Source organism: Tachypleus tridentatus, chromosome 1 (genome assembly GCF_004210375.1).
Source record: "Tachypleus tridentatus isolate NWPU-2018 chromosome 1, ASM421037v1, whole genome shotgun sequence".
NCBI classification, from domain to species: domain Eukaryota; kingdom Metazoa; phylum Arthropoda; class Merostomata; order Xiphosura; family Limulidae; genus Tachypleus; species Tachypleus tridentatus.
In genome coordinates this window covers 12072621-12098408 of record NC_134825.1, presented here as the reverse complement: position 1 = coordinate 12098408, position 25788 = coordinate 12072621, and the positions used below count along the sequence as shown (strand labels likewise).

The 25788-nt window shown below is 34.7% G+C and overlaps 1 protein-coding gene across 3 annotated transcripts in view; it reads left to right on the top strand.

Annotated features, from left to right (window-relative positions):
• The first annotated feature begins 3361 nt into the window (after positions 1–3361).
• The window catches only part of LOC143240894 (glycine receptor subunit alpha-2-like), a 44483-nt gene continuing 22056 nt past the window's right edge, over positions 3362–25788 (top strand). For 2 of the 3 annotated variants that reach the window (XM_076484238.1, XM_076484161.1), the window contains exons 1-5: positions 3362–3884; positions 17411–17503; positions 18186–18265; positions 20998–21065; positions 21941–22167. In XM_076484238.1, the coding sequence (XP_076340353.1) occupies positions 17442–17503; positions 18186–18265; positions 20998–21065; positions 21941–22167 (437 nt within the window). In that variant the 5' untranslated portion in view covers positions 3362–3884; positions 17411–17441. Of the gene's footprint in view, positions 3885–17410; positions 17504–18185; positions 18310–20997; positions 21066–21940; positions 22168–25788 lie in introns of those variants that run through there. The other variant, XM_076484314.1, reaches the window with a different exon arrangement.

Here is a 25788-nt window from a genome sequence, read left to right as displayed (position 1 = left end):
CACAAATGTAGAGGACGATGTTTCCGTCTTCAGACGGAAGACTTTCGAAATGTCGTCATGAATACTCTGCCTAAACAATCTATCAAAGAATTATTTAATCTCTTTGCATCACTTCGAAGAAATTTTGATATTTATCCAAGTATAAATTGAGTGTATACAAGCGGCAATGATAAGTGGTCCGTAAAAGATTCGAAGGGTTAATAGTGAATAATTATTACAAGAAGGTTCACGTGTTTCTACTAAGGCAATAAATAAAGAGCGTTTGTTTTGGGTTCAAAGCCTTCGCATTCTTTGTCATGGCGAGGTTGTAATCGTAATGATGTTTCTGGATTTACCTCTTTAGTCTACACTCGACTTGTAATTCGAAGTTCGCGGGTTCGAATCCCGGTCACACAAAATATGCTCGCTCTTTCAGCCATGAGGACGATATAATATGACGGTCAATCCCACTATTCGTTGGTAAAAGAGTAGCCCAAGAGTTGGAGGTGGGCGGTGATGGCTAGTCTTACACTGCTAAATTAGGGACCGCTAGCGCAGGTAGCCCTCGTGTAACTTTGCGCGAAATTTACAAACAAACAACCTTTAGTCTAAAGTTATTTTTTGAGAATCAGTTCTACTATTTCGTGAGTAGAAATATTGTTTTATTTACCCTTGGCGCTAATGCATTAGATTTGCATGTGACGTATTTGTGACGTTATATCTGTACCCTGAAAATGGAGAAAAATAAAGCTCTCCATGATGAGAAACGGAAAGAAACGGAAAAATCTACATGTTTACAGAATAAAAATTTCGCGAAGTTGAGGGTTGCGCATCACGTAACAAAAACGTTTTTCCAATATCATATAAGGAAGGGTTCCATTATAATACGATTAGCTATGTTTCCTGCTGCTAAGTAAGTGTGATATGATATTTAATTATTTGGACTCTAATCTCTTTATATTTTATTTTAATTTAATTTTCTAATAATCTACGTGGTCAAACATCACGAACCCAAGGACGTCAATGGACATACTAGGTCCAAGTCAGACTTATGCAGGATCACAGATAACATCCCATTAGCTTTGAACTTAACATTTTCCAGTTTCACAGAGTAATTTCCACACAAAACAGAGAATATTTGAACATAACATACTTATTTACTGGATTATCTGAATACAAGAACCCAATAAAAACTTGAGGGAAAGCAGCTTGTGATTGCGTTTCGAAATTTGCCCGCATAGAATCATAAATCTAGATTCACATTTTATTCAGAGTAAATACAGATTACCTCATGAAAGGCTATACACAGTAATACATGTATAATTTTATTGTTGAACAAAAACCATAGAGTAAGATATTGACAACAGGATATCTTAAGTTACTAACGCATATATCTTTTCATTGTCGAATAAAAACCGTAGAGTAAGATATTCACAACAACACATATTAAGCTAATAATGATATATATATATATATTGTTGAACAAAAACTGTAGAACAATATATAATTGAGCTTTTATTCGTAGTTTACTAATCCTATTATGTCCAGTTTGCTGAACAATCTCTTTCATGGTTTAACGAGAAATTTAGGTCACAAGTTTATAAAGTTATTCTCTCTGGGTCCTCCGAAAGCGACACACATTAGGCCGCTAGGGCATTTAGTCAATTAGTTTTCTAAGAAAATAAACTATAGATGACTGGGTTCATTTCCTGGTATTGCAATATCAACTAACTGCAGAAAAAAGAATCATTTGCTTTGCAGTTCTTTAAACTTCATAGATCATTCGTCATTTTGTCATTCGCTTTTAATCATTAGAACCAACTCATATTATACTTTTTGTACATGCTGTCTACGGTTTATTAAAAACCAAAATGAAGAATAATCCATTACACTGTATTTTTTTTCTGACCTATCGGGTTAGAAAAGAACTAAAACAGCATCGTTTACATCATTTTCAGGTTTCTAGCACCATCCATGAGTTCAATTCATTTGCAGAAGAAATTTGTTCAAATTTTATCAGACGTCTGAGAATTTACTGTATTATAGTAGAGTTGTTTAAGAACTAAGAATTATAGATGAGGATGTATGTAGGTTCCAGATGGCGCTGGTGGACTACAACTTGTATGAACTGGAAGTGTTTATTTGTTTTGAATTTTGCGCAAATCTACTCGAGGGCTATCTGCGCTAGCCGTCCCTAATTTAGCAGTGTAAGACTAGAGGAAAGGCAGCTAGTCATCACCGCCCACCGCCAACTTTTTGGCTACTCTTTCACCAACGAATAATGGGTTTGACCGTCACATTATAACGCCCACACGGCTGAAAGGGCAAGCATGTTTGGTGCGATCAGGATTTGAACCCGTGACCCTCGGATTACGAGTCGAACGCTTCAATACACTGGGCCATGCCGAGCCGAACTGGAAGTGAAACAAATGCAGTCGTTAATTTTGGTACAGATTTTCAATCAGAAAATGTTTACTAAAAACAAGAAGATAGAGACGCAGTTGGTAAAGAAACACATATTTTATTTAGTACATTAATAACATGAATACTGAAGTCACCAACCTCCTGAAGTTAGGACTTGACATTTGGCTTCAGTAGATATTAAATTATAACTGTTGTTTACCGTTCCACGAATATTTCTCCCAACATAGTTTCATCTATTCATCTACATTTATGTTTTGAGTTAGCTCTAACTTTAAAGGAAACTATTATAATAATACAAAGAGAAATTATGGTTAAATGAAAGATTGATTCACAGAGCTCAGCTGGTTTAGACTTGGGTTAGGCACGAGATGTTGGCTTGTCGGACTAACACGGTATCTACCTCGGAGAGAAACTAATTCTCTTCTTACAACCTAGCTTGTTTTAAAGTTGGATTTAATATTATGTCTCTATTCAAGCATCATATAATAAGTTATTTTGCTATTGGAGTAATTTGATATTTTACTGAAATGAATTGAAGCTTAAAGTAGTATTTGTTTGTTTGTTTTTGAATTTCGCACAAAGCTACTCGAGGGCTATCTGTGCCAGCCGTCCCTAATTTAGCAGTGCAAGACTAGAGGGAAGGCAGCTAGTCATCACCACCCACCGCCAACTCTTGGGCTACTCTTTTACCAATGAATAGTGTGATTGACCGTTACATTATAACGCCCCCACGGCTGGGAGGGCGAGCATGTTTGGCACGACGCGGGCGTGAACCATCGACCCTCGGATTACGAGTCGCACGCCTTACGCGCTTGTCCATGCCAGGCCTTAAAGTAGTAGGAAGTTGTTTACGGGATTATTTATGAAGAAATAGTAATAGTTATGTCGTGGGAGTCGCAACATTTTGGAAAGTCATTCATTGTCTCTGCCGCCCATCAACCATTCATCATCGTAGTAAATGCTGTTTTTCTACCCTTTCTCACAATACACGTTGTTTCGCATATGATCTCAGACTGAATGTTGGTCCTCACTCACTCAGTATTGTGAATTAGTGTGACATCAGCCATGACAACCGATTCATAAATGTTAGTTTTTAAATATTCGGTATAAACGAGCTCTTAAAGATAAAATGTTAACGCGAAACGTTTCTCATAGGATGTAAGTACGATTATTGAAACCAAGAAACAGCGCATGCTCTTTCGTCCTCTGTTCCAGACCTGCAAAGATAAGCGATGAGCTTACGACTCGTTGAAAAGCGAAGAGCTTTAGGGTTGTGTGTTATGTCGTATCACCAGACCTGCACGTGAAGAAATCATCAATTGTGAAGCAGCTGTCCAATCCACGTTCTACAAAATTATTAACTGAAAATTTCCGCTCTCGTTTGTAAGATATTTATCTAACTGAGCTATTTCTGTGTTCACGAAGAAAACCGATTTTCGGAAAGGCGGACAAGCGCCTGTCTCTTCCTGATGAATACAAAGGTAAACTGAGAGTTTTTAAATGCATAGAAGGCAATTAGTGTAAAATATACATTATTTTCTGTTATTTAACGTTTTTGATATTTCTGGGTGTATCATTATATATCATGTCCATATATTTATTCATCTATGCGAGAACGCAACGATTGGCCAGCGGGTTCGCCAGTTCTTGTGAGTGAAAGTAAATTGAAATAAAATAGTAATAATAATAAATAAATATAAATAGTGTTAAATAAAAATAAATTAAGTAATATTGTATTATGAGCTTTTACCATAATAAAAACACTATTTGTAAATATTTTTGAATAAAATTTATGATATATATAGTTCACTTGATTAATCTCGTTCATACCATGACAGTTATTGCTCCTGAAAATTTATACATATTTATATACGGATATACATAGCACCTAGGACCAACATTGCATTTTCGGTAGCCCAGCTGGTCTGAGGGTCCATGGCATTGTCCGAGGAGCATAGTCAGTACTGGATATATTGTAATTGATTAATTACAAAATGTTCTCCTTTGCTTTCCCATATGGGTTATTAGAATTATTCATAATATCCATCTATGCAAGTGCATGTCGATTTTGTTACATGTATAAAATACTACATAACATAATCATAGTCATTTACGCACATAGGTTTTACTAAATGTAGACAATACTGTATACTATAGTAAAAGTAATTTATCGAACTAGGTTTTGTTAAATGTTGACAGTACTTCATATTTTACTCAAGAAATGTACGTGTATATGCAGTATTTGTGTGCCATTTTTTGTACTTTCAACGCATAGGATGAGCCAGAGGAATATGCCAAGTATTCTTAAAGCTTTATTTGTTTAAAACTAATGCACGTGTGTACGTGACTGGTACATACTTGTTACATATGGATTGTCGAAAAACGCAATAGGATTAGTGCAGCAAGTCAAATGTTATCTGAACAGAAAGATGATAAGTGTGAGCTGGTTCAGTTTTTGGTTTATCCTGTGTAGATATAAGTTTAAAATAACAGTTCTGCGAAGTCGATAAACAAAGTCTGTTTCTTCATAAAATCGTAACTTCTGGAATTAAAATCTGATGGGTTCGTAGAGGTGTATTTAATGAAAGTAGAGTATCTGAAAATAATAAGTATTATGCAGGACGAATATGATTGGCTGTCTTTATAGATCAAACACGGCCGTCAAAGAAAACTGCATTAATGATAGTGTTACTAGTGAAGTTAAAAACCTATAACGTTATGTATTTAGAAGCCAGTAAAATTAATCGGGATGTTCTCATAAATAAATATATATATTGGTGTGTACGGAAGGCTTGATGATATGTGAACTCCGTTAAACATTTCGCTATGTATCTACTGCCTGTGAACGAATGAAATTATAAAGTTATCACTGTGTGTTTTAAAGCTGTCGCTAATTACTTTTTAAGGAGAAATAAATAAGCAAATTAATTTTGCAATTAAACTCATTAACATTAACTCACACGTCCATAAAATATTCGTAAATCTGTGAAATGCAGAGAGTCGAATGTGTTTTTTTCTTATAGTAAAGACAAATCGGGCTGCTGAGCCCACCGAGGGTAATCGAACCGCTAATTTTACCGTGGTAAATCCGGAGACATACCTCTGTACTAGCGTGGTACATTTTTTTTTGCAATTAAACTCATTAACATTAAGAAAGTTTATTCATGTAGTTTAAAACAATTTAAAAACAAGGGCACAGAAAAGCCTCTGTTTGCTTGTTTTTTGTGCATTACAAAAATTCGAACTCGTTTCTTTAATGCATTCACATTTTTTGTTTGTTAGAAATTTCTGAGACAACAAACAGTCTCTGCATAAAGCAATTGAATTAGTAATGAGCATAATAATATCTAATAATATTTATTTTATGTATTGTTTTTTGTTTTTAAATTCGCGCAAAGATACACGAGGGCTATCTGCGCTAGCCGCCCCTCATTTAGCAGTGTAAGACCAGAGTGAAGTCATCACCACCCACCGCCAACTCTTGGGGTACACTTTTAACAACGAATAGTGGGATTGACCGTCACATTATAACGCCCCACACGCCTGAAAGGGCAACCTTTAGATTACGAATCTAACGCCTTTACCCACCTGGCCATGCCGGGCCTTTTTCGTACGCACATTTTTCACTATATAGCAAATAAATAATTAATTTTGAATGAGCAATATTATAATAACTTTGAAAATCTTGACAGTCAAGCGAATTCGTGATGACAAGAAACACACTTGAAGTAAAAAATGTATTCTCATAAGTATTAGAACTTTAACTAAAATAATGTACAACATTTCGGCCTTCTTTGGTCATCTTCAGGTAAAACAAGTGAATTATTACAATTACACTTGCCATGTTCAGGGAAACGGAAGGTTTTTGACGAACTAAACGAATGTTATGATGTTTTTATAAATTGGCTTTTAAAAGAATATTCACCTCTATGAGGTTACACAAAAGTGATCTCTGAAATATTAGAGAGAAAGAGAAAATTAGTGTACAAACATAAATAGCATTTCTAGCTGATTATTAATAGTTATCTTGTAAAGCTATTGTAATAACAAAAAATAAAACCTGTAATTAGATTAATACTGTATTAGATGGGCAGAACAAAGTTTTGAAACAGCTATTTGTGGAATAAGTAATTTAAATGTTGTACGTGGTTATGTTGTATTGTTAAAGACAAAACATGGTACAGAAATAAATATATTATTTCATAAACAGCTGTTTTGAAACGTCATATTGTTCATGAGCTGAGTAGCTCTTAAAAACTAAAATTTTAACAGATTTTTAAGTTTTGGTATTTTAAAACTTATAAAGTTACTAGAAAGGTTTAGCTTATTTTTTAAACTGATGTCATGTTAATATATTTTAAATTTCTCTCGAGAGGTCTCTGGGCGAAAATTAGTAAACAATAGATCACGTTTTATATTGGTCTCATTCTGTTGCACGTCTTAAGGGTCTTCATAGGATATCAGTTCGAGTGTGAATTAACTGATAGTTATTATTTATCATGAAAGGTAATGGCTAACTATTAAAGTCATAAATAAAGCACTATATAACAGGTTTGTTCTTGGATAGTTAAATATGGAATACATTGACTGAAATAAGAAGTGTGAATGTTACATTAAATTAGGTAAAAATTCTACATTTCGACATACAACTGTAGAGCGAAACTAAAATACAAACACCTTGAACTTCTGTTACAAAACAGCAAACTAACATTTTGTGGTGTTTCTTTCTAAATCGGCCCGGCATGGCCAAGTGTGTTAAGGCGTTCGACTCGTAATCCGAGGATCGAGGGTTCGAATCCCGGTTGCACCAAACATGCTCGCCATTTCAGCTGTGGGGGCGTTATAATGTGACGGTTAATTCCACTATTCGTTGGTAAAAGAGAGGTAACTTGTATGTATATATATTTATCTTTGGGTGCATATTCGATATTAAAATATATTTAATGACTTTCTCTCACAATAAGAATTTTATGAAAGTAAGTTATCTTGAAGTGAAACCCCTTTTAATCAACGGTAAACCCGCCACCTTACAATGCTAAAAATCTGGTTTCAATGACTTCGGTGAGCTAAGCACAGATAACTCATTGTGTAATTTTGTGCCTAAAACACATCTCTACCAATTCAATCAATGATATTCAGTGAAAAAAATATGTTTTTGCTTCAATATTTAAGATTTAGTATTTCTCGTACAATAACATAGAATAAAAGAAAAGGTTGAATAAATGTTGTTCAGACGAGCTACAAATAAATACCTTTTAACACCAATCGAAGTATCAAAAATATTTTCAAATATATCAAATACTTTTCGCTTGTAATGAACATTGCTTTATTATCGTGTTTAATGATATAACTTGTTTGGAGTTTCAAATATTTAAAGCAAAAATATTCCTGATAGAAAGCAAATGGCAGCTACAAGTAAAAAACAAAACAAAATAGGTTAGCTCACAAAAAGTATAAGAAATAAGATTTTATAAAGTATTATAAATTTAAGAAATATAAATTGATTGGTTTAATCGGAGATTTAGAGGATTATAGAACACCAAGAAAGCTGGTGAAAGAGGAAATTAGAACATCTAAAATAATGTATGAGAAAAGATTCACTGAAAATGTAAAAGTTAAAATTAAGAATTTCTTTAATTACATTAAGGGTTAAGAAAATGTTATGATGGTGATAGGACCCTTGAGAAATATAGCGGAAGGGTCTTATGTGATCATGATGATAAAATTGGTTTTTATTCAAATTTTACTAGCAAAGATTTAAGCAATATTCTTAGTTCGTAGATAGAAACAAGATCGAACAAGATAAGCACATTAATCATGAGCTGGTTAAGAATAATTCTGGAAGTTTAAAATGGTTCCTGGCTCAGATAATATTCCTCAAAGGGTTTTGAAAGAAGTTAATGATTGGATATGTGAGGAGCCATTTCCTAGTGTTTTTTGTTGGCCTTGATTAGTAGGTTGGTACTGGAGGAAGTTAGCTGATGTAACTCCCCTTTTCAAGGAAGTAATAAAAATTGTCCCAGTAATTATAGGCCTATAAATCTTACGTTAGTTGTGGGAAAAGTTTTGGAAAGTCTGATAAAAGATTCTTTTTAAAGACACTTAACAAAGTTTAGAATGTTATTAAATAGTCGACATGATTTCGCTAAGGAAAAATCATGTCTCACAAATCTTTTAACGTTCTTTGCAAAAACTGCTGTTTATGTAAATAAAAGTAAGAGTGTAACTTTGGTGCATCTGGATTTTCAAAAACCATTTGATAATGTACCACATGAAAGGTTTGTAAAAGAAATTATCTCTACAAGTGTGAGAAATACGTTGGAAAATGGCCTCACTTGGCCAGGTGGTATAAGGCGTTTGACTCGTAATCTGAGGGTCGCGGGTTCGAATTCCGGTCGCACCAAATATGTTCGCCCTTTCAGCCGTGGGGACGTTATAATGTGACGGTCATTTCCACTATTGGTTGGTAAAAGAGTAGCCCAAGAGTTGGTGGTGGATGGTGATGATTAGCTGCCTTCCCTCTGGTAAGGGACGGATAACGTAGATAGCCCTCGAGTAGCTTTGCGCGAAATTAAAAAAAAACAAAGAAACAAACGTTGGAAAATTGGAATGAGGACTGGTTGTATGGAAAGAAGCAGAGGGTCCTTACAGATGGAGTTCAGTGTAGCTGGATTAACGTGACAAATGGAGTATTTCAGGGCTTAGTCTTAGGGCATTTGCTCTTTTTGATTTACGTCAATGACATAAATAAATGAACGAGTGATCAATTAATTACATAAATTCACGGATGATGTAAGTTATCAGCTATTAGGAGGATGCTCTTGATTTACCAAAAGATTTAGAAAATCTGATAAACGTAGATAAGGATGTCTTAACCAGAAATACAAACGCAAAATTAAATTTGTGGTTATTTATTATTAACTGTGCCTACTCAGGCAAATAATTATTAGAGTTTTTGGTTTAGTTTGTTTTAAATTACGTGCAAAGCTACACGAAGACTATCTGCACTAGCCGTTCCTAATTTACTACTGTAAGACTAGAGGGAAGGCAACTAGTCATCATTATCCACCGCAAACTCTTGGGCTAGTCGTTTACCAACGAATAGTGAGATTGACCGTTACTTTATAACGCCCCCACGGCTGAAAGGACGAAAATGTTTGGTACTGCTGTTTCAATTAGAAATAGTAAAAGTTGTTAGTTTGTTCATTACTTTCTCATATGGTGTTTTCACGTTCTTTATCGCTGAGTTGAGGTGCAGAAAATCCATTGCACAGTAAAATGAACCAAGGGTAAATATGATTTTAATTTACATGTAATTAAATGCAATTTTTCAAGAAAATAATAAATTGTTCATTTTTTCGAATTTTGTTTTTGTTCGTTTTTGGTAATTACACAACTCTGTATTTTAATTTCGTCGTTTATTCGTTGTTTATATTTCAACGAGTTTCAATAACTTGTGAAATTTTCCCTGACATTTCGTGCAAAGCTACATGAGGGCTATCTGCGCTAGCCGTCCCCCATTTAGCAGTGTAAGACCAGAGGGAAGGCAGCTATTCATTACCACCCACCACCAACTCTTGAGCTACTCTTTTATCAACGAATACAAGGCTGAAAGAGCGAGCATGTTTGGTGTAAATGGGACTTGAACTCAATTCTCCCAGACTCCGAGTCGATCACACAAACTACCTAGTATGCCCGGGGTGTATGAACTAAATAGGAAAGTTTGTAGTTAAGCACAATGCTACACTATAGGTCATGTGTACCTTCTCAACCAAAGGTTTCGAGACCCGAGTTTGAGTACAACATAATAAGTTCGAAAACATATCGCTTTGCCACAGGGGGACAAATTGGAAAGTTGAAATGACACATTTCTCAACTAGTATGTTTTTCCTTCCACTTCGTAATAAAATATAATGTAGAATGAACCAGATAACTGACTAATATTCCATATTTTCATAGTACTTAGGTCAGTTATGTTGTTTTTTTCTGCAAATTATTTTTGTTTTTGTGCCATGCATTTCTGTGTTATGACCAATGTTCCTAAGCTGGGCTTTATCGAATTTACTGGAGTTAGGTGTTCTCTGAGTTTTTATACCAAGTCGCTTTGTTTTCCTATGTAAAACAATTCACAGCAACACTCAGTTTAAATTTTACGACTTTGAGATGTCTGGGAATTATATGTTTTTTTCGAATATTCTCCATTTTAGTCCCGTGGCATCTTACAGTTTTAATTTTGTAACTCTTTTGGGTGCCAGTGTCATAAACGTTCTTGTCCAAGTAAATATTTTTATGGTTGTACATAAGCATACATATTTTTAGTGGCTAACGACCGTTTTCTAATTTACCGGTTTGTTTAGTCAGTTTGTATTTAATGATTAAGAAAACGAGATTATTATTGCAAATCCAAAAGGGATCATTGTGACAAACCAAGTGGTTCATTTATAACTGACAGTAAGTTGCAAATCATGGTATATGTAAGGTTAATTAATTAGACTAATATAATTAAAATTCGATATTTTTGTCTAACGTCATGGAATTCACGCAAAATTTGAGTGGTTTTTACAGACCTGAACAAACTATAAATAGCAATTAAAACTAAACTCACTTCAGTACAGATGTCAAGTATCATAAACATCAAAGCAGCAAAACTTCTTTGCAATTTTTTTTCCCATTATATAATTGTTTGCAATGTCAGACTGTAACGCTTTGTACTGGTTATAAAATATAAGAAGTAGCCTTAAGAATTTTTAATAGTTTATGGTGTTATATGGTTCTCCTTACAAAGGACCTGCTATTGTGCAAACCAGTCCAAATTTTTTTTTCATTATTTAGCTTCTTTTATTTTGGGTCCATAAATCTAATAAATAAATAAAAAATCAAATTTCTACTCTCCACATCAGCAACTTACAGACTTTGCTTCCGCACTAAACGCTTGTTTCATTATAAAGATCAAGTACCTGCACTGATATGTTCATGGTTTGTGTAAAAGTAATGACTGTAAGGTCATGTTTATTCGTAGCCAAAGACTTCCCTATTTTAAACGACTTACAAACCTCTTTAGATTTAAATGTATTCTAAATCTAAGCAGCTATAATTCAACTCTGTGTTAAGAATAGTCATAATTATCCTCTGATACATTCGTAACATATTCTGTAATCTGATTATTTTTCTTCCGTTTATCTCTTTGCTAAATATATAAGTAAATTTGTGATTGATGAAACTATAAAGTTAGCAAATAAATATGATTATAACATTAAAAACTACTGCCCGATACACCGTGTTTTGGTCACTGTTCTTCTGGATACGCTGGAATTAACACGTTTATGCCACTCCTGTTGCAAGGTGTTGCAAGGCTTTTTTCAATTTTGACGTGTTTATATTGACGTGTAAACCAACATTAATCAAACTTTACTGTGTTACAGTAAGGACACTGGTTACATGTCATTTTTTCAGAAGGGTCTTCTTTCTGGTTTGTCAAAAATGATGGTAGAATTAGTATTCGTTGTTTTGCTTGAAGAACAGATGAACAGGAAGTGGCGTAGTACATGTTTGGACAGCTATTCATTATGGTAAAAAACATGCTCTTCATATCTTCCAGGAAAACGTCAATAGCATCTCCTACAAGCATCACATGGAGAAGCTACTTTTGCCATATGATAGGGCTACGTTTGGCAGTAACTTCATGTGGCAGAATGACAGTTCTACCGCCCACAGTGCGCATATTTTACTTGGTTATTAGAAGCAGGAAGATGTTACAAGATTGTCATGGCTACCAAAGTCTCCAGGTTGAAATTCCGTTGATAATTGACGAGCAGAAAATTGGTAAACATGACACTAAACCAGCTATTGCAATTGATTTGCAGCGCTTCCTAATGACAACATGTGATGAAATTACGGTGGATTGCATCAATAACCACATTGACAGCATGCCACGCCACCTTGCGGATATTATTAAAATACGAGGAGAGGATCGACCAAGTACGGAACGTTTAATATAAAGTTACTGACGCTATTTATAGTAATTGATGTTATATTTTGTCATTATATATGTTTTGGTAAGGTTTTATTTTGATAAGTGAAACCCTGAATTACACTGCTTTCTAGTGGTGTCTGACAAAATTGTGTGATGCTCTAATAAATCATTCATGATGTTCATAGAACTTTTCTAAGTAAACAACCTACATACGTAGATTTTACCATGACCCGCATTTCTCAGTTTGACAGAGCTAAGTGTATTTGCATTGCATATTACTTTGATGGGTGAAACATGTATGTCAGTATCTAAGCATATAACTAAAACTCCTGTGCTATCTACGACTGGCACCATAAACAAACCTCCATAAAAAAAATGTTGCTTTATATGTCAACATCTAAGCATATAACTAAAACTCCTGTGCTATCTACGACTGGCACCATAAACAAACCTCCATAAAAAATGTCGCTTTCGGCATTTAAGAATCAGGCAATTATAAAAATAAATGTTGTATGTGCACACAACATTTTTTTCTTCACAACATAACACAACTTTAAATAAAAGTACTCTTCTCACAACACGAACACGATTTTCACTGGAACTGTACGTGAGGGTTTGATTATATCTTTATTGAGAAGGCCCGGCATGGCCAAGCGCGTAAAGGCGTGCGACTCGTAATCCGAGGGTCGCGGGTTCGCATCCCCGTCGCGCCAAACATGCTCGCCCTTTCAGCCGTGGGGGCATTATAATGTGACGGTCTTTACCACTATTCGTTGGTAAAAGAGTAGCCCAAGAGTTGGCGGTGGGTGGTGATGACTAGCTGCCTTCCCTCTAGTCTTACACTGCTAAATTAGGGACGGCTAGCACAGATAGCCCTCGAGTAGCTTTGTGCGAAATTCAAAAACAAACAAACTTTATTGAGAAATCGAATTAAAAAAACACGTTATTTTTTCAATAAACACTATCACTTTAATATATAAAAAACATTACAATTTATATCAGTAATATTTATGAGCGCTTTCAGCTTTGAATTTTGAAACATTTTGTTGGAATAAGTTGCGTTTGGTTAAAGAGCACAATTTGAATATTTTTTCCCGTGCAGTACTTTCCAGAAAAAAAAAGAATGATTAAAAAAATGTTCACCTCTTTTAAATGTTTTTAAATGAGTTATGAATAGTACGATCATTAATTAGTAACACAAACATTTTGTTCAAGACTGTATTACAGTGTATGTTTTGTTTCCCTCATTGATGCGTATTAACCTACTCGGATGTAACGTAATATTTTGTGCAGTAAAGACAGTTCACTTATATCGAATTTCGATTAAGATAATAATAAAATACAAAACGTAAAATACAGATGCCTACGTCACGTGGGTCATTTTGAACTTGAGCATATGGTGGAGAGAATACTACCAAAGTTACAAAACGAAAAGATTATTTAAATAATACGTGAATACACAAACAGAAGAGTGAATTTTTTAGGCTAATTTTGTGCGTAAATACAATACTGGTATAAAAGCTACCATGTATTCCCTCAGCAAAACTTGTATATTTTAATCTTAGATAATCGCCCGTACTTATCGAATAAATATGTGTGAATATATTTAAAAATCGTATTCAACTATTAATTTCACATATATAATAACATGTAATATTTATGTGTATTTATAAAACTGCTGTCACTTTTTTCTTCAGAATTTTTCTCCACTTTACTTTCTGCAACAGTTTCCACTGATATGTCTTCCCATAGTTAATGGAGCGACCTTTACTTTCTGTAACAGTTTCCACTGGTATGTCTTTTCATAGTTAATGGAGCGACCTTCACTTTCTGTAACAGTTTCCACTGGTATGTCTTGCCATAGTTAATGGAGCGATTTTCACTTTCTGTAACAGTTTCTACTGGTATGTCTTCCCATAGTTAATGGAGCGACTGTATCTATACAGATAAACCTACATTAGTTATTTGTTTTCTGAGTGTTTTTTGCAGATGTGCCAGTAAAAAAGTAAAATGCAGTAACACTGTTTACTGCATTGGAAGGAACATTTTTTTCCATTTATCAATATATAAACAGAATTACCATGATCAAGAAACTGAGAAGAATCTCATATGCAGCAGTAATGAAATATCTGTGGTTCCAGGTTACATAGTCCAGAAATAATCTACCTTTAACGTTATGTACGTATCTGCTCTAAACTTCTTCTACATAAAATTAATTTACACAGTAAAGTAATTTCGTTGTAGACAGTAAAAAAGAAAATTTGAGGGTCACGGGTTCGAATCCCCGTCACACCAAACATGCTCGCTCTTTTAGTCGTTGAAGCATTATAATGTGACCGTCAATCCCACTATTCGTTGGTAAAAGAGTAGCCCAAGAGTTGGCGGTGAGTGGTGGTGACTAGCTACCTTCCCTCTAGCTTTACACTGATACATTAGGGACTGCTAGCGCAAGTAGCCCTCGAGTAGCTTTGTACGAAATTCAAACCAATCATAAAATGTCATTGAAGCTTTCTTTGTCGTCAGAATGTAAGCTAAAACGAATGTTCGTGCTTTCAGCATATTTTTGAATACTTGGGAAAAACGTTGTTTCTTGTCGTGCATGAATGAGTGAAAATATTATAATATCAAGTTAGTTCTGGATCCATGGAGTAGAAACAGCCGTTTTATAAAGCATATTTCAAACTACTGGAAATGAAAGTTCTTTAAATGTTTAGGCTTCAATAAAATAGAGTGCATTTTGTTGTATGTTTAACAACGAAGAAAAGAGGTAACTGATCACTCTAATCATTTCATCCTTTTGCATTTAGATTTCATTTCTTGAAGTATTTATTGTGTAAATTCTGAATATAACCAGCAGTAGATTTTGTTTGTTTTTGTGTTTTATTTTTTACGTAGGCTGTCTGCGCTAGCCGTCCCTAATTTAGCAGTGTAAAAGTAGAAGGAAGACAGCTAGTAACCAATTCTTGGGCTACTCTTTTACCAACGAAAAGTGGGATTGACCGTCACATTATAACGCCTTTTGGTGTGACGGGGACTAGAACCCGCGACTCTCAGATTACGGGTCGAGTGCCTTAACCACCTGGCCATGCCGGGGCCCCACCAGTCGGAAGAGGAGTAGAGAACTTGAAAATTCCGACTTATATTGTAAAATAGTAAAGTTACAAAACACTAAAACCTGTTGAAAATATCAGGTTGTATTCGGAGTCTAATTAGATTTGTATTTCCTTATCTTTTTCTTAGTGCTTGCTTAACGTTTTAAGCTGTTGGTATCGACGTGTTGAACACAGGCGACCTTTAGAATAACACTCAACTTTCCTAAACAGGAACATTCATTACAATTTCTGAACTTTAATGCGATTTAATGTATGTTTTATGTTACGAAGTCTGTAAATCGTCTTGAGGAAATTTAATAACATTTTCACCTGCATATGTGTGAATGAAAGTTCTTATCGATCAAGGACCTGATATCCAACGTCGTTTCGTTTGTTTACTCAGACGAACAGACGTTTCAATATAGTTTTATTACATTTAGTGCGCTATTTAGTTTCTGCATAGTAAATCAAATGTTATATAATAATACTTATTGAGACATTGAAGGGAATAAAACCATTTATGTTCATTTTACATAGAACATAAACAGGAACTTACCACACAATATAATACAATACGTACATTAACTGTTTATGTTTAAAAAAATTTGTATTGAAAATCATAATTTGAGATAAAAGAGCTATAACGTGAGCTACGAATCCACACATGTATGCTCTATGAAGGCATTTCGATGTGTATCAGACAGACATATATGTATACAATTTTGACTTGGGACTGTATAAAACATTTGAAATTCGTTATATATATACTTTTTTTTACTGTACGCCCCTTGTTATAAACCTAATAATATAGTTGTTTACTGTACGCCCCTTGTTATAAACCTAATAATATACTTGTTTACTGTACGCCCCTTGTTATAAACCTAATAATATACTTGTTTACTGTACGCCCCTTGTTATAAACCTAATAATATACTTTCCGAACTGCGGATCGGAGAGCCTTACGTATGAATTAAAGTATTTCACGAAACAAGCTCAGTACTTTTAGCTGTGAGGACATTATAGCATTAAAACATCAGTCGTACTATTGGTTAAGAGTTGTCTCACATCAGTCGTACTATTGGTTAAGAGTTGTCTCACATCAGTCGTACTATTGGTTAAGAGTTGTCTCACATCAGTCGTACTATTGGTTAAGAGTTGTCTCATAGGCGAAAACTGCTAGTGACTTTTAGTCCTTGTTTTATGTTAAGAGTTAAGACTCTGAAGGTTGCGGGCTCGAACCCCCTTTCCACGAAACATGCTCGACCTTTCAGTTGTGAGGGCGTTGTATCGTGACGGTAAATTCTTCTACTCGTTGGTGAAAAGATTTTGGGGTGCGTCGTGATGACTGTTCGTCTTCCCTCTAGTCTTTCACTATTAAATTAGGAATGGCTAGCACAGATGGTTTTACTATAGCTTTGCGCGAAATTGAAAACAAACCAGAGTAAGTTAGGGGTAACTGTGCCTGTACTTAAGACACTTCTAGAGATGTGGTCCATAATATGTCGCTCAGGCAAAAAATATCAATTATCGGCCCGGCATGGCCAAGTGTGTTAAGGCGTTCCCCCTCATAATCTGCGGGTCGCGGGTTCGAATCCGGTCTCACCGAACATTCTCGCCCTTTCAGCCATGGGGGCGTTATAATGAGACAGTCAATCTCACTATTCTTTGGTAAAAGAGTAGCCCAAGAGTTGGCGGTGGGTGGTGATGACTAGCTGCCTTCTCTCTAGTCTTACACTGCTAAATTAGGGACGGCTAGCGCAGATAGCCCTCGAATAGCTTTGCGCGAAATTCACAAAACAAACAAACAAACAAATATCAATTATCAAAACATGTGTTTAAATAAGAGGAAAAACATTTATTTATTTGTCATGGTTTCGTTATTTGTAGACTTTAACTGATTTTTCTTATTCATTATATGCTAATAAGTGGGTTTAATTTCTAGACATCTCCGTTAAAGCGTTTATGAGAACATCATGAGGGATCAGCAAACAATTTCCTTTGTGTTGCTACATCTATATTTTGTGTCATGCAAAAGGTATTTATTATATGTTCAACTTAATATTTTCTATTATTTTGTTCGTAAATTTAAATCGATACCTTGGTGGTTTTTTATATATTCTGGAATATTCATGCATGATATTTTAATGTGCTAGAAATCTTACCATGTAAGTTTTGTAATTCTGTGTATTTATATACACAGAAAATTATTATTGCTAAATATTGCTCTAATTTGAAAATTAGTAATAAACCTATAAAATATTCAGATATAATTTTATTAATATGTAAGATAAGTAAATGTATTCATGGACTTTTCATACATTAACCATTACTATTCTTAGAGCTAATGTTGCTATGTTTAGCATTATTAATTTAACACATTAACAATGCTTAAAAATACACGCGTTCTTTGTATACCACGTAAAAATGAAATAAAACACAAAAAACAGTAATATAATTTTGTATTGACTATATAAAAATTAGAAATATATATTTTAGCACCTCTCTGAACAAAGGCGTAAAGTTACTAGTTAAAAAAACATAGAATTTATGTAAGTATGATTAACACAAATTGCTTAGTTTGTTACTCAAGAAATATTAAGCCTACTTGTTTAGTTTTGAGTACAATTCTCAGGTGAAGACAGAATAATAACTTACGATTTTCACATCTGAAAATAAACTGTTTAATTATTTTTCGTTTGGTTTCTGATTGTTTTCAGCCAAGCGAATTTAGATTTTGATGGTATCCTTCCCGAGAACCCAAACGACTATGACAGCCTTCAACCACCCAAGGAGAATGGTATTGAAAATATTTAATACGTGTATATAATGACTAAACCAAAGGTATATCAAAGTCTCGTCTTTTTTTCCCTAATATAAAACTAATTGCGCTATCTAGTGGCGATTATTATTAACTGTGTCCCCTTATGTATGTTTTGTTAATAGTGAATCTTTGTATTAATTTAAGATGTATTTGACCAGTATTTTCCTTCTTGGTGATACAGATACAATGGTTTGGTTAAATATGTAGATTTCTGTATAAAGTTACGAGTCATGCTTTAAGTTTATTTTTCTTGAATTCTGTACCGAAGAGGATGGGTACGTTATATTAAAACTTGGAGCCTTACCTAGTTGTTACAGTTGTTGCTGCTATGTCAAGTTATATTCTCTATCTGACGTTACAGTTGTTGCTATGTCAAGTTATACTCTATCTGACGTTACAGCCATGTCAAGTTACACTCTATCTGACGTTACAGTTGTTGGTGCCATGTCAAGTTACACTCTATCTGACGTTACAGTTGTTGCTGACATGTTTATACTCTATCTGACGTTACAGTTGTTGCTGACATGTCAAGTTATACTCTATCTGACGTTACAGTTGTTGCTATGTCAGTTATACTCTATCTGACGTTACAGTTGTTGCTGCCATGTCAAGTTATACTCTATCTGACGTTACAGTTGTTGCTGCTGTGTGAAGTTATACTCTATCTGACGTTACAGTTGTTGCTGCCATGTCAAGTTATACTCTATCTGACGTTACAGTTGTTGCTGCCATGTCAAGTTACACTCTATCTGACGTTACAGTTGTTGGTGCCATGTCAAGTTACACTCTATCTGACGTTACAGTTGTTGCTGACATGTCAAGTTATACTCTATCTGACGTTACAGTTGTTGCTGACATGTCAAGTTATACTCTATCTGACGTTACAGTTGTTGCTGCCATGTCAAGTTATACTGTATCTGACGTTACAGTTGTTGCTGCTGTGTGAAGTTATACTCTATCTGACGTTACAGTTGTTGCTGCCATGTCAAGTTATACTCTATCTGACGTTACAGTTGTTGCTGCCATGTCAAGTTACACTCTATCTGACGTTACAGTTGTTGCTGCCATGTCAAGTTATACTCTATCTGACGTTACAGTTGTTGCTGCCATGTCAAGTTATACTTTATCTGACGTTACAGTTGTTGCTGCCATGTCAAGTTACACTCTATCTGACGTTACAGTTGTTGCTGCCATGTCAAGTTACACTCTATCTGACGTTACAGTTGTTGCTGCCATGTCAAGTTACACTCTATCTGACGTTACAGTTGTTGGTGCCATGTCAAGTTACACTCTATCTGACGTTACAGTTGTTGGTGCCATGTCAAGTTACACTCTATCTGACGTTACAGTTGTTGCTGACATGTCAAGTTACACTCTATTTGACGTTACAGTTGTTGCTGCCATGTCAAGTTACACTCTATCTGACGTTACAGTTGTTGCTGCCATGTCAAGTTACACTCTATCTGACGTTACAGTTGTTGCTGCCATGTCAAGTTACACTCTATTTGACGTTACAGTTGTTGCTGACATGTCAAGTTATACTCTATCTGACGTTATAGTTGTTGCTGCCGTGTCGAACTGAAATACTGTGGAAGTAACTTGTGGTCATACAGATTGTGTCAAATAGAGAACACTGATTTACGCAGATGAAGTTCGTCTTTTCCGTTTTTCTTTTAGCTAGGTTTTCAAGTTAATCGTTTTGTACTCAATTCCATTAAGTACAAGACATATTCTCGTCTTAAAAGTTTTGCGTGACTGATTTGATGTTCTCAGTTAATGAATATTTCGAGTTGAAAAGGGTTACTGTTTACCCTTTCTAAAAGAAATCAATTATCGCTGATGTGATTTTAACCCTTTCACCTCTACTATGTTTTTATATCTACTATGGTTATTAAGTTACTTGTTAATATGAAATTCTTATTCATGTTAATATGATGGAGCAAACACTACTATTTTTCCATAATATGTATTAACTAATACTCACCAAAACGCTTTTAAGCTTCCTAAAGAAACGTAAGAGTAGTTTTATGTTTTTTCTTTATATTGTAGTAACTTCTGAGAAGCTGTATTAAGCTTCCTAAAGAAATGTAAGAATAGTTTTATGTTTTTTCTTTATATTGCAGTAACGTCTGAGAACATAATTACTTAACGAGAAACGTCTGACAACAGATATATTTATAAAATAACAAATATAAACTTATCAATTTATCATAAGTAATGAAACGTCAGATTTTTGATCTGAATATGAACCATAGAGATAAAGAAAATAATTGCATCCATGGATCATTTTAAATGTGGGAAAGTCTAAGAAATATGTACAGAAACCTTTAATTTATTGTGAGAGTCCATATTAATTACTTAAAACAAAACCATTGTTTTTACGATTTACTGAGAAGGAAATATGTAGTTTAATTAAAAACTTTTGAGCTGAATTATTTGTGATAATTATGAACTTTAATAGGACAACATATATATACGAGAAATATCTTATAGACCGTGTTGGAACTCTATTTCAATACAGTTATAAATTTTACGATTATTTTAAACCTTTCGTATAATATCGAAACATTTCGTTTATGTAATTTTGACTTTGATTCAGTTACATTTCGTATATGGACGGTGTGAATGTCTTTTTCATTTTAAATAAATTAAACTCCTATAATATTAATTTTGCTTGAGACAATATAGATAATATTTCGTTTTTGCAGAAGAACCAACAGTCGTTCATTTTCACGTGACTGTGTTGAGTCTGGATTCTGTTAATGAAGAATCAATGGTACGTTAATTTGTTTGTTTGTTTTGTATTTCGCGCAAAGCTACTCGAGGGTTATCTGCGCTAGCCGTCCCTAATTTACAGAGTAAGACTAGATGGAAGGCAGCTAGTCATCACCACCCACCGCCAACTCTTGGGCTACTCTTTTACCTACGAATAGTGAGAATGACCGTCACATTATAACGCCACCACGGCTGAAAGGTCGAGCATGTTTGGTGCGACCGGGATTCGAACCCACGTCCCTCGGATTACAAGTCGAACGCCTTACCACGTTTGGCCATGTTAATTTGTTAACACATACTTATTCAGTTTGAAGTAATGTGATTATCACATTTTAACTTTCACATTTCCCTCCGTCATGCAGGAAATTTGAAATAAACTTAGAGTAACACACAAGAGTCAGTTAAACGAACAAGTTTTCAATGATAAGTATATGATATTAACACACTTTCGTATGTTTATAATTAATAAGATTAATTTTTAAAGTAAGTATAAATAAATTTGGGAACACTTCGAAATATATTAGTTCAGCAACTTGCACACAGGATAACGTATAACCTGTCTACATCAGTGATGACGAGAAACCCACTTGTTGAACCACACTTTTACATAGAAGAGCGAACAACGTTTCGACCTTCTTCGGTCATCGTCAGGTTCACAAACTTAGAAGAGTTGTTCGCTCTTCTATGTAAAAGTGTTTTCACAGCCCAAACGAGCCGTTTTTGCATATAAACCTGTCTACATATTTAACATAACCACATGCAAACAGACATCGTTATGACAACTATCAACTAAAACAGAATTTACAACAGCTCTATTTTATTTTGTTTGTAAAATTTCTATTTTAAAACTAAACTTTCCTCCTCTTTTATTATCAGACCTACGTGGCAGACATTTTTATGTCTCAGAGCTGGAAGGACCACCGATTGAGACTCCCAGAAAACATGACTACAGATTATCGACTTCTACCTGTCAGTTGGTTGAAACGAATGTGGAGACCAGACTCTTTCTTCAAGAACGCCAAGAAGGTCGCTTTCCAAGAAATGACCATCCCCAACCACTACATCTGGTTATACAAAGATAAAACTATTCTATATATGGCCAAGTAAGGCTTGTGTCACATCTACTTTCTCGATAAACTCTATAAGCAGTCTTCTATAAGTTTATCAGGAACCTAGTGTTTTAAAAATCATAAAAGACAATTATTTTATGTCTAACAAACAAGGTTCAACATTGTAAACTGCCTTGTAATGTAACTCAAATTCCTCTCAACTTGGGAATTCTTTGTTTGATTTCACAATTCAAAGTTTTCAGTACTTTTACTGCACGAATTAATTAAATCCCCATAATTATTTTACTTTAAAATATAAAGAATGAACCTCTGACGCCATTTTGTTATGTAGAAAAATCTTACCTTCTTACATATTTCTTTTACGTTTATATTTAATGTTTCTTCAACCCGTGTATTTTGGACGTAATGATAACACTATGTAACACAAGGCCCGGCATGGCCAGGTGGGTTAAGGCATTTGACTCGTAATCTGAGGATCGTGGGTTCGAATCCCGGTAGCACCAAACATACTCGCCCTTTCAGACTTGGAGGCATTATAATGTGACGGCCAATCCCACTATTGGTTGGTAAAAGAGTAGCCCAAGAGTTGGCGGTGGGTAGTGATGACTAACTGCCTTCCCTCTAGTCTTACACTGGTAAATTAGGGACGGCTAGCGCAGATAGCCCTCGAGTAGTTTTGCGCGAAATTCAAAAACAAACATGTAGCACAAATTTTGTTCCTGGATAGTATTTGTTATTTCTTAATTGCTTGTGTTGTAAAAGTGCAGAAAATGACCATTATTCCCTTCAAACTTTGCTTTTGTGACCCGAATAATGAAATTTAGAAATTAACCTATTTTCAAAATAAAAACAGGCAAATTTGCATATTTTCATTTACATAAAGTCTGAATAAAACAACATATGATTTACATGTATTTATACTAAAGTTATACAAAAATGAACAAAAATGTTTAGACGTTGGTAGTTTTCCCAGATTTGCGACGGTAAAGTAAATCACTTTCACGTATCATCAGCTCCCAAATATAGTCTTCCATCATATTTTCGTTACACGTTCCCAGGCCACAAAAGCAAAGTTTGAAGAGAAAAATACGTGTTTTCCATTTACTTTAGGCATAAGCGATTAGGATAAACACTTTCTGCCCAGGAACAAGAAAAAGTAAAATTTTTGTTACATAATGTTATTAAAGAAACAGTATCCAGTTCTAAGTGTTTTTTAGTCATAGTTTAAACATTTTTTGAAATAAGCTTTTGGTTTTTAGTGTTTTAATATCCTTGCACTCTTTTCTTTGTTTACACAATAACCTAATAACCACAGGTTAAAGTCTAATAACCACAGGCTAAAGTTTACATCTTCATAAACACAAAAATACAATAGGCTTCCTACGCTGTTCCCAACATGGGTACAAAAACTTTGCTTTTTAAAATTATAAGCCAAATTATAATTACAAGGTTTGCATTTGCTTGTATCGAATTAAGCACAAAGCTACACAATGGGCTACCTGTGCTCTGTTCCCCACGAGTATCGAAACCCGGTTTCTAGCAGTGTGAGTCCGCAGACATATCACTGTGCTACTAGAGGACGCAAAAGTTTTTTTGACCACTTTTACTTTAAAATATCATTTAATTTCTGAATGCTTTGGATCACTTTTCTGCTCGAAATAGATCATGACATCATGGGTAAAAATCTACTTGTATTCTTCACGGTTAAGGATCATATGTTTTATTATAGGTCTCCAGCATTATTATCTCATATGTAGTTCACAGTCGTCCGTTAGCAGGCTTCACCGTAGATCTTGTAGATTGATTTTGATGACAGTTTTTTCTCTCTGATGTCAAGAAAAAGTTTACTATTTTCGTGCATTCTACTGTTTGACGTATGATGCTAAATAACTGTCTTGGTTTGGTTATTGGTCCAAAGTGATGGCTTCTAAACAGCTACTCGTCCATTGGCACCATTGTGTATCTTATCATACTATTTTGAAGATAATGTTCATGCCTGTATTAAACAGTTACGTTATTGGTAAGAACCTTACTGTATTATGTGTAAACATGATATGCATACCCTAAGTTATTTATCATCAGCTTGGAAAAGTTTTTTTTTTTTTTCTTCAAGACCATTTTTATTATCAATAGTATTAAATTCTTTGGAGTTTCTGTACAGTTCCTACTTTAACACGAAACGTCGCCCCAGGCTGTCACCTGAGCCCACTCCAGCTCAAACACTAATTTCTGCAAGTTTTTGATGTGGTATTTCTTTCTTTGGAACCATAAGCGCAATTACCACACTACTGCTGGGAACAGTGTGACAACTTATACTTTTATTTACATTACGCTGGTATTGCTCTTTCTGATTGGTTAGATTACAGCTAATTGCAATGTAAAGTATTCATATTTGGCTACACTTTGCTGAAGTTTATTTTCATACAATAAGTTCATTCCATATTTATTTTATTAACGTTTTTCATCATTCTTTATAATACTTTACATTGTGATTGTTCCCCGCTGGTACAGCGGTAAGTGTACGGATTTACAGCACTAAAATTAGGGGTGCGATTCCCCTCGGTGGACTCAGCACATAGCTCGATGTGGCTTTGCTATAAGAAAACACACCACACACATTACGATTATAGTACCATAAAAAATTAATTATTCATACTTCATTCGAAATAATTGGTTAAAATTGCTAGTTTTAATAAGTATTAACATCTTAAACAGTTTTAAGCAGGATTAATCATAACTTCAGCAGGGAGGTAATTAATTATTAATTATTAAATTTTACATTATTAAATATGGTTTGTAAAATTTCCAAATACTTAGGGATTGTTTGTCCAGGATACTTCCCCATAGCTATCCAATGGTTATTGCACTAACCACCAATAATTTCGAGTTGACAGACTAGCGGGAAGGGAGAGAACCAACAAAATAATTAAATCACCAGGTAATAATATAATGGGATTTGCTTGTCACTCTTATAATGCGCCCAGGCCTAGATACAGAGTTCCATTTTCTGCAAAGGGACGCAATTCATGGATTGTCGGAACTACAGTATGGCACAATAACCACTAGGGCCTAGGCTATGCTTGACTCTACCGCTAAGAGAGCGAAATGCACGTGTTTGATTGCTCTAATTTCAAAAAGAACAAAAGACACTGTGAATTATAATGCTTCTTGTCTCTGTGTATGTAATAACACGTTAAAATAATCATTAATTGACACAGCACATAATTTTAAAGATTCAAACATGCACGTGTTTCCTTTGATACAGATAAATGGGTTGGTGAGTGCATTAAGAAGGTATATTCAAAATGAGAAGGAAGCGTTTATAGTTTTTTTTTCCCTAAGGAACTCGTTCTGAAACATTTCTCACCAAGTATAACATGCACGCAGACGTTTGAGTGTGTGCACACGTGCAATCGAAATCACTGATAAAAACCCGAAAGGAAATGTCTACATGCTCTTTTAATTTCTCACAATGTGTTTATTTGTTTGTTGTACACCACAAAGAAAAAGAGCTACCTGTCTTCTGCTCACCACGGATAATGAAACCCAATTTTCGTATTATTTGGTTTGGTTTGAATTTCGTGCAATGCTACACGAGGGGTGTCTGCGCTAGCCGTTCCTAATTTAACACTGTAAGACTAGAAGGAAGGCAGC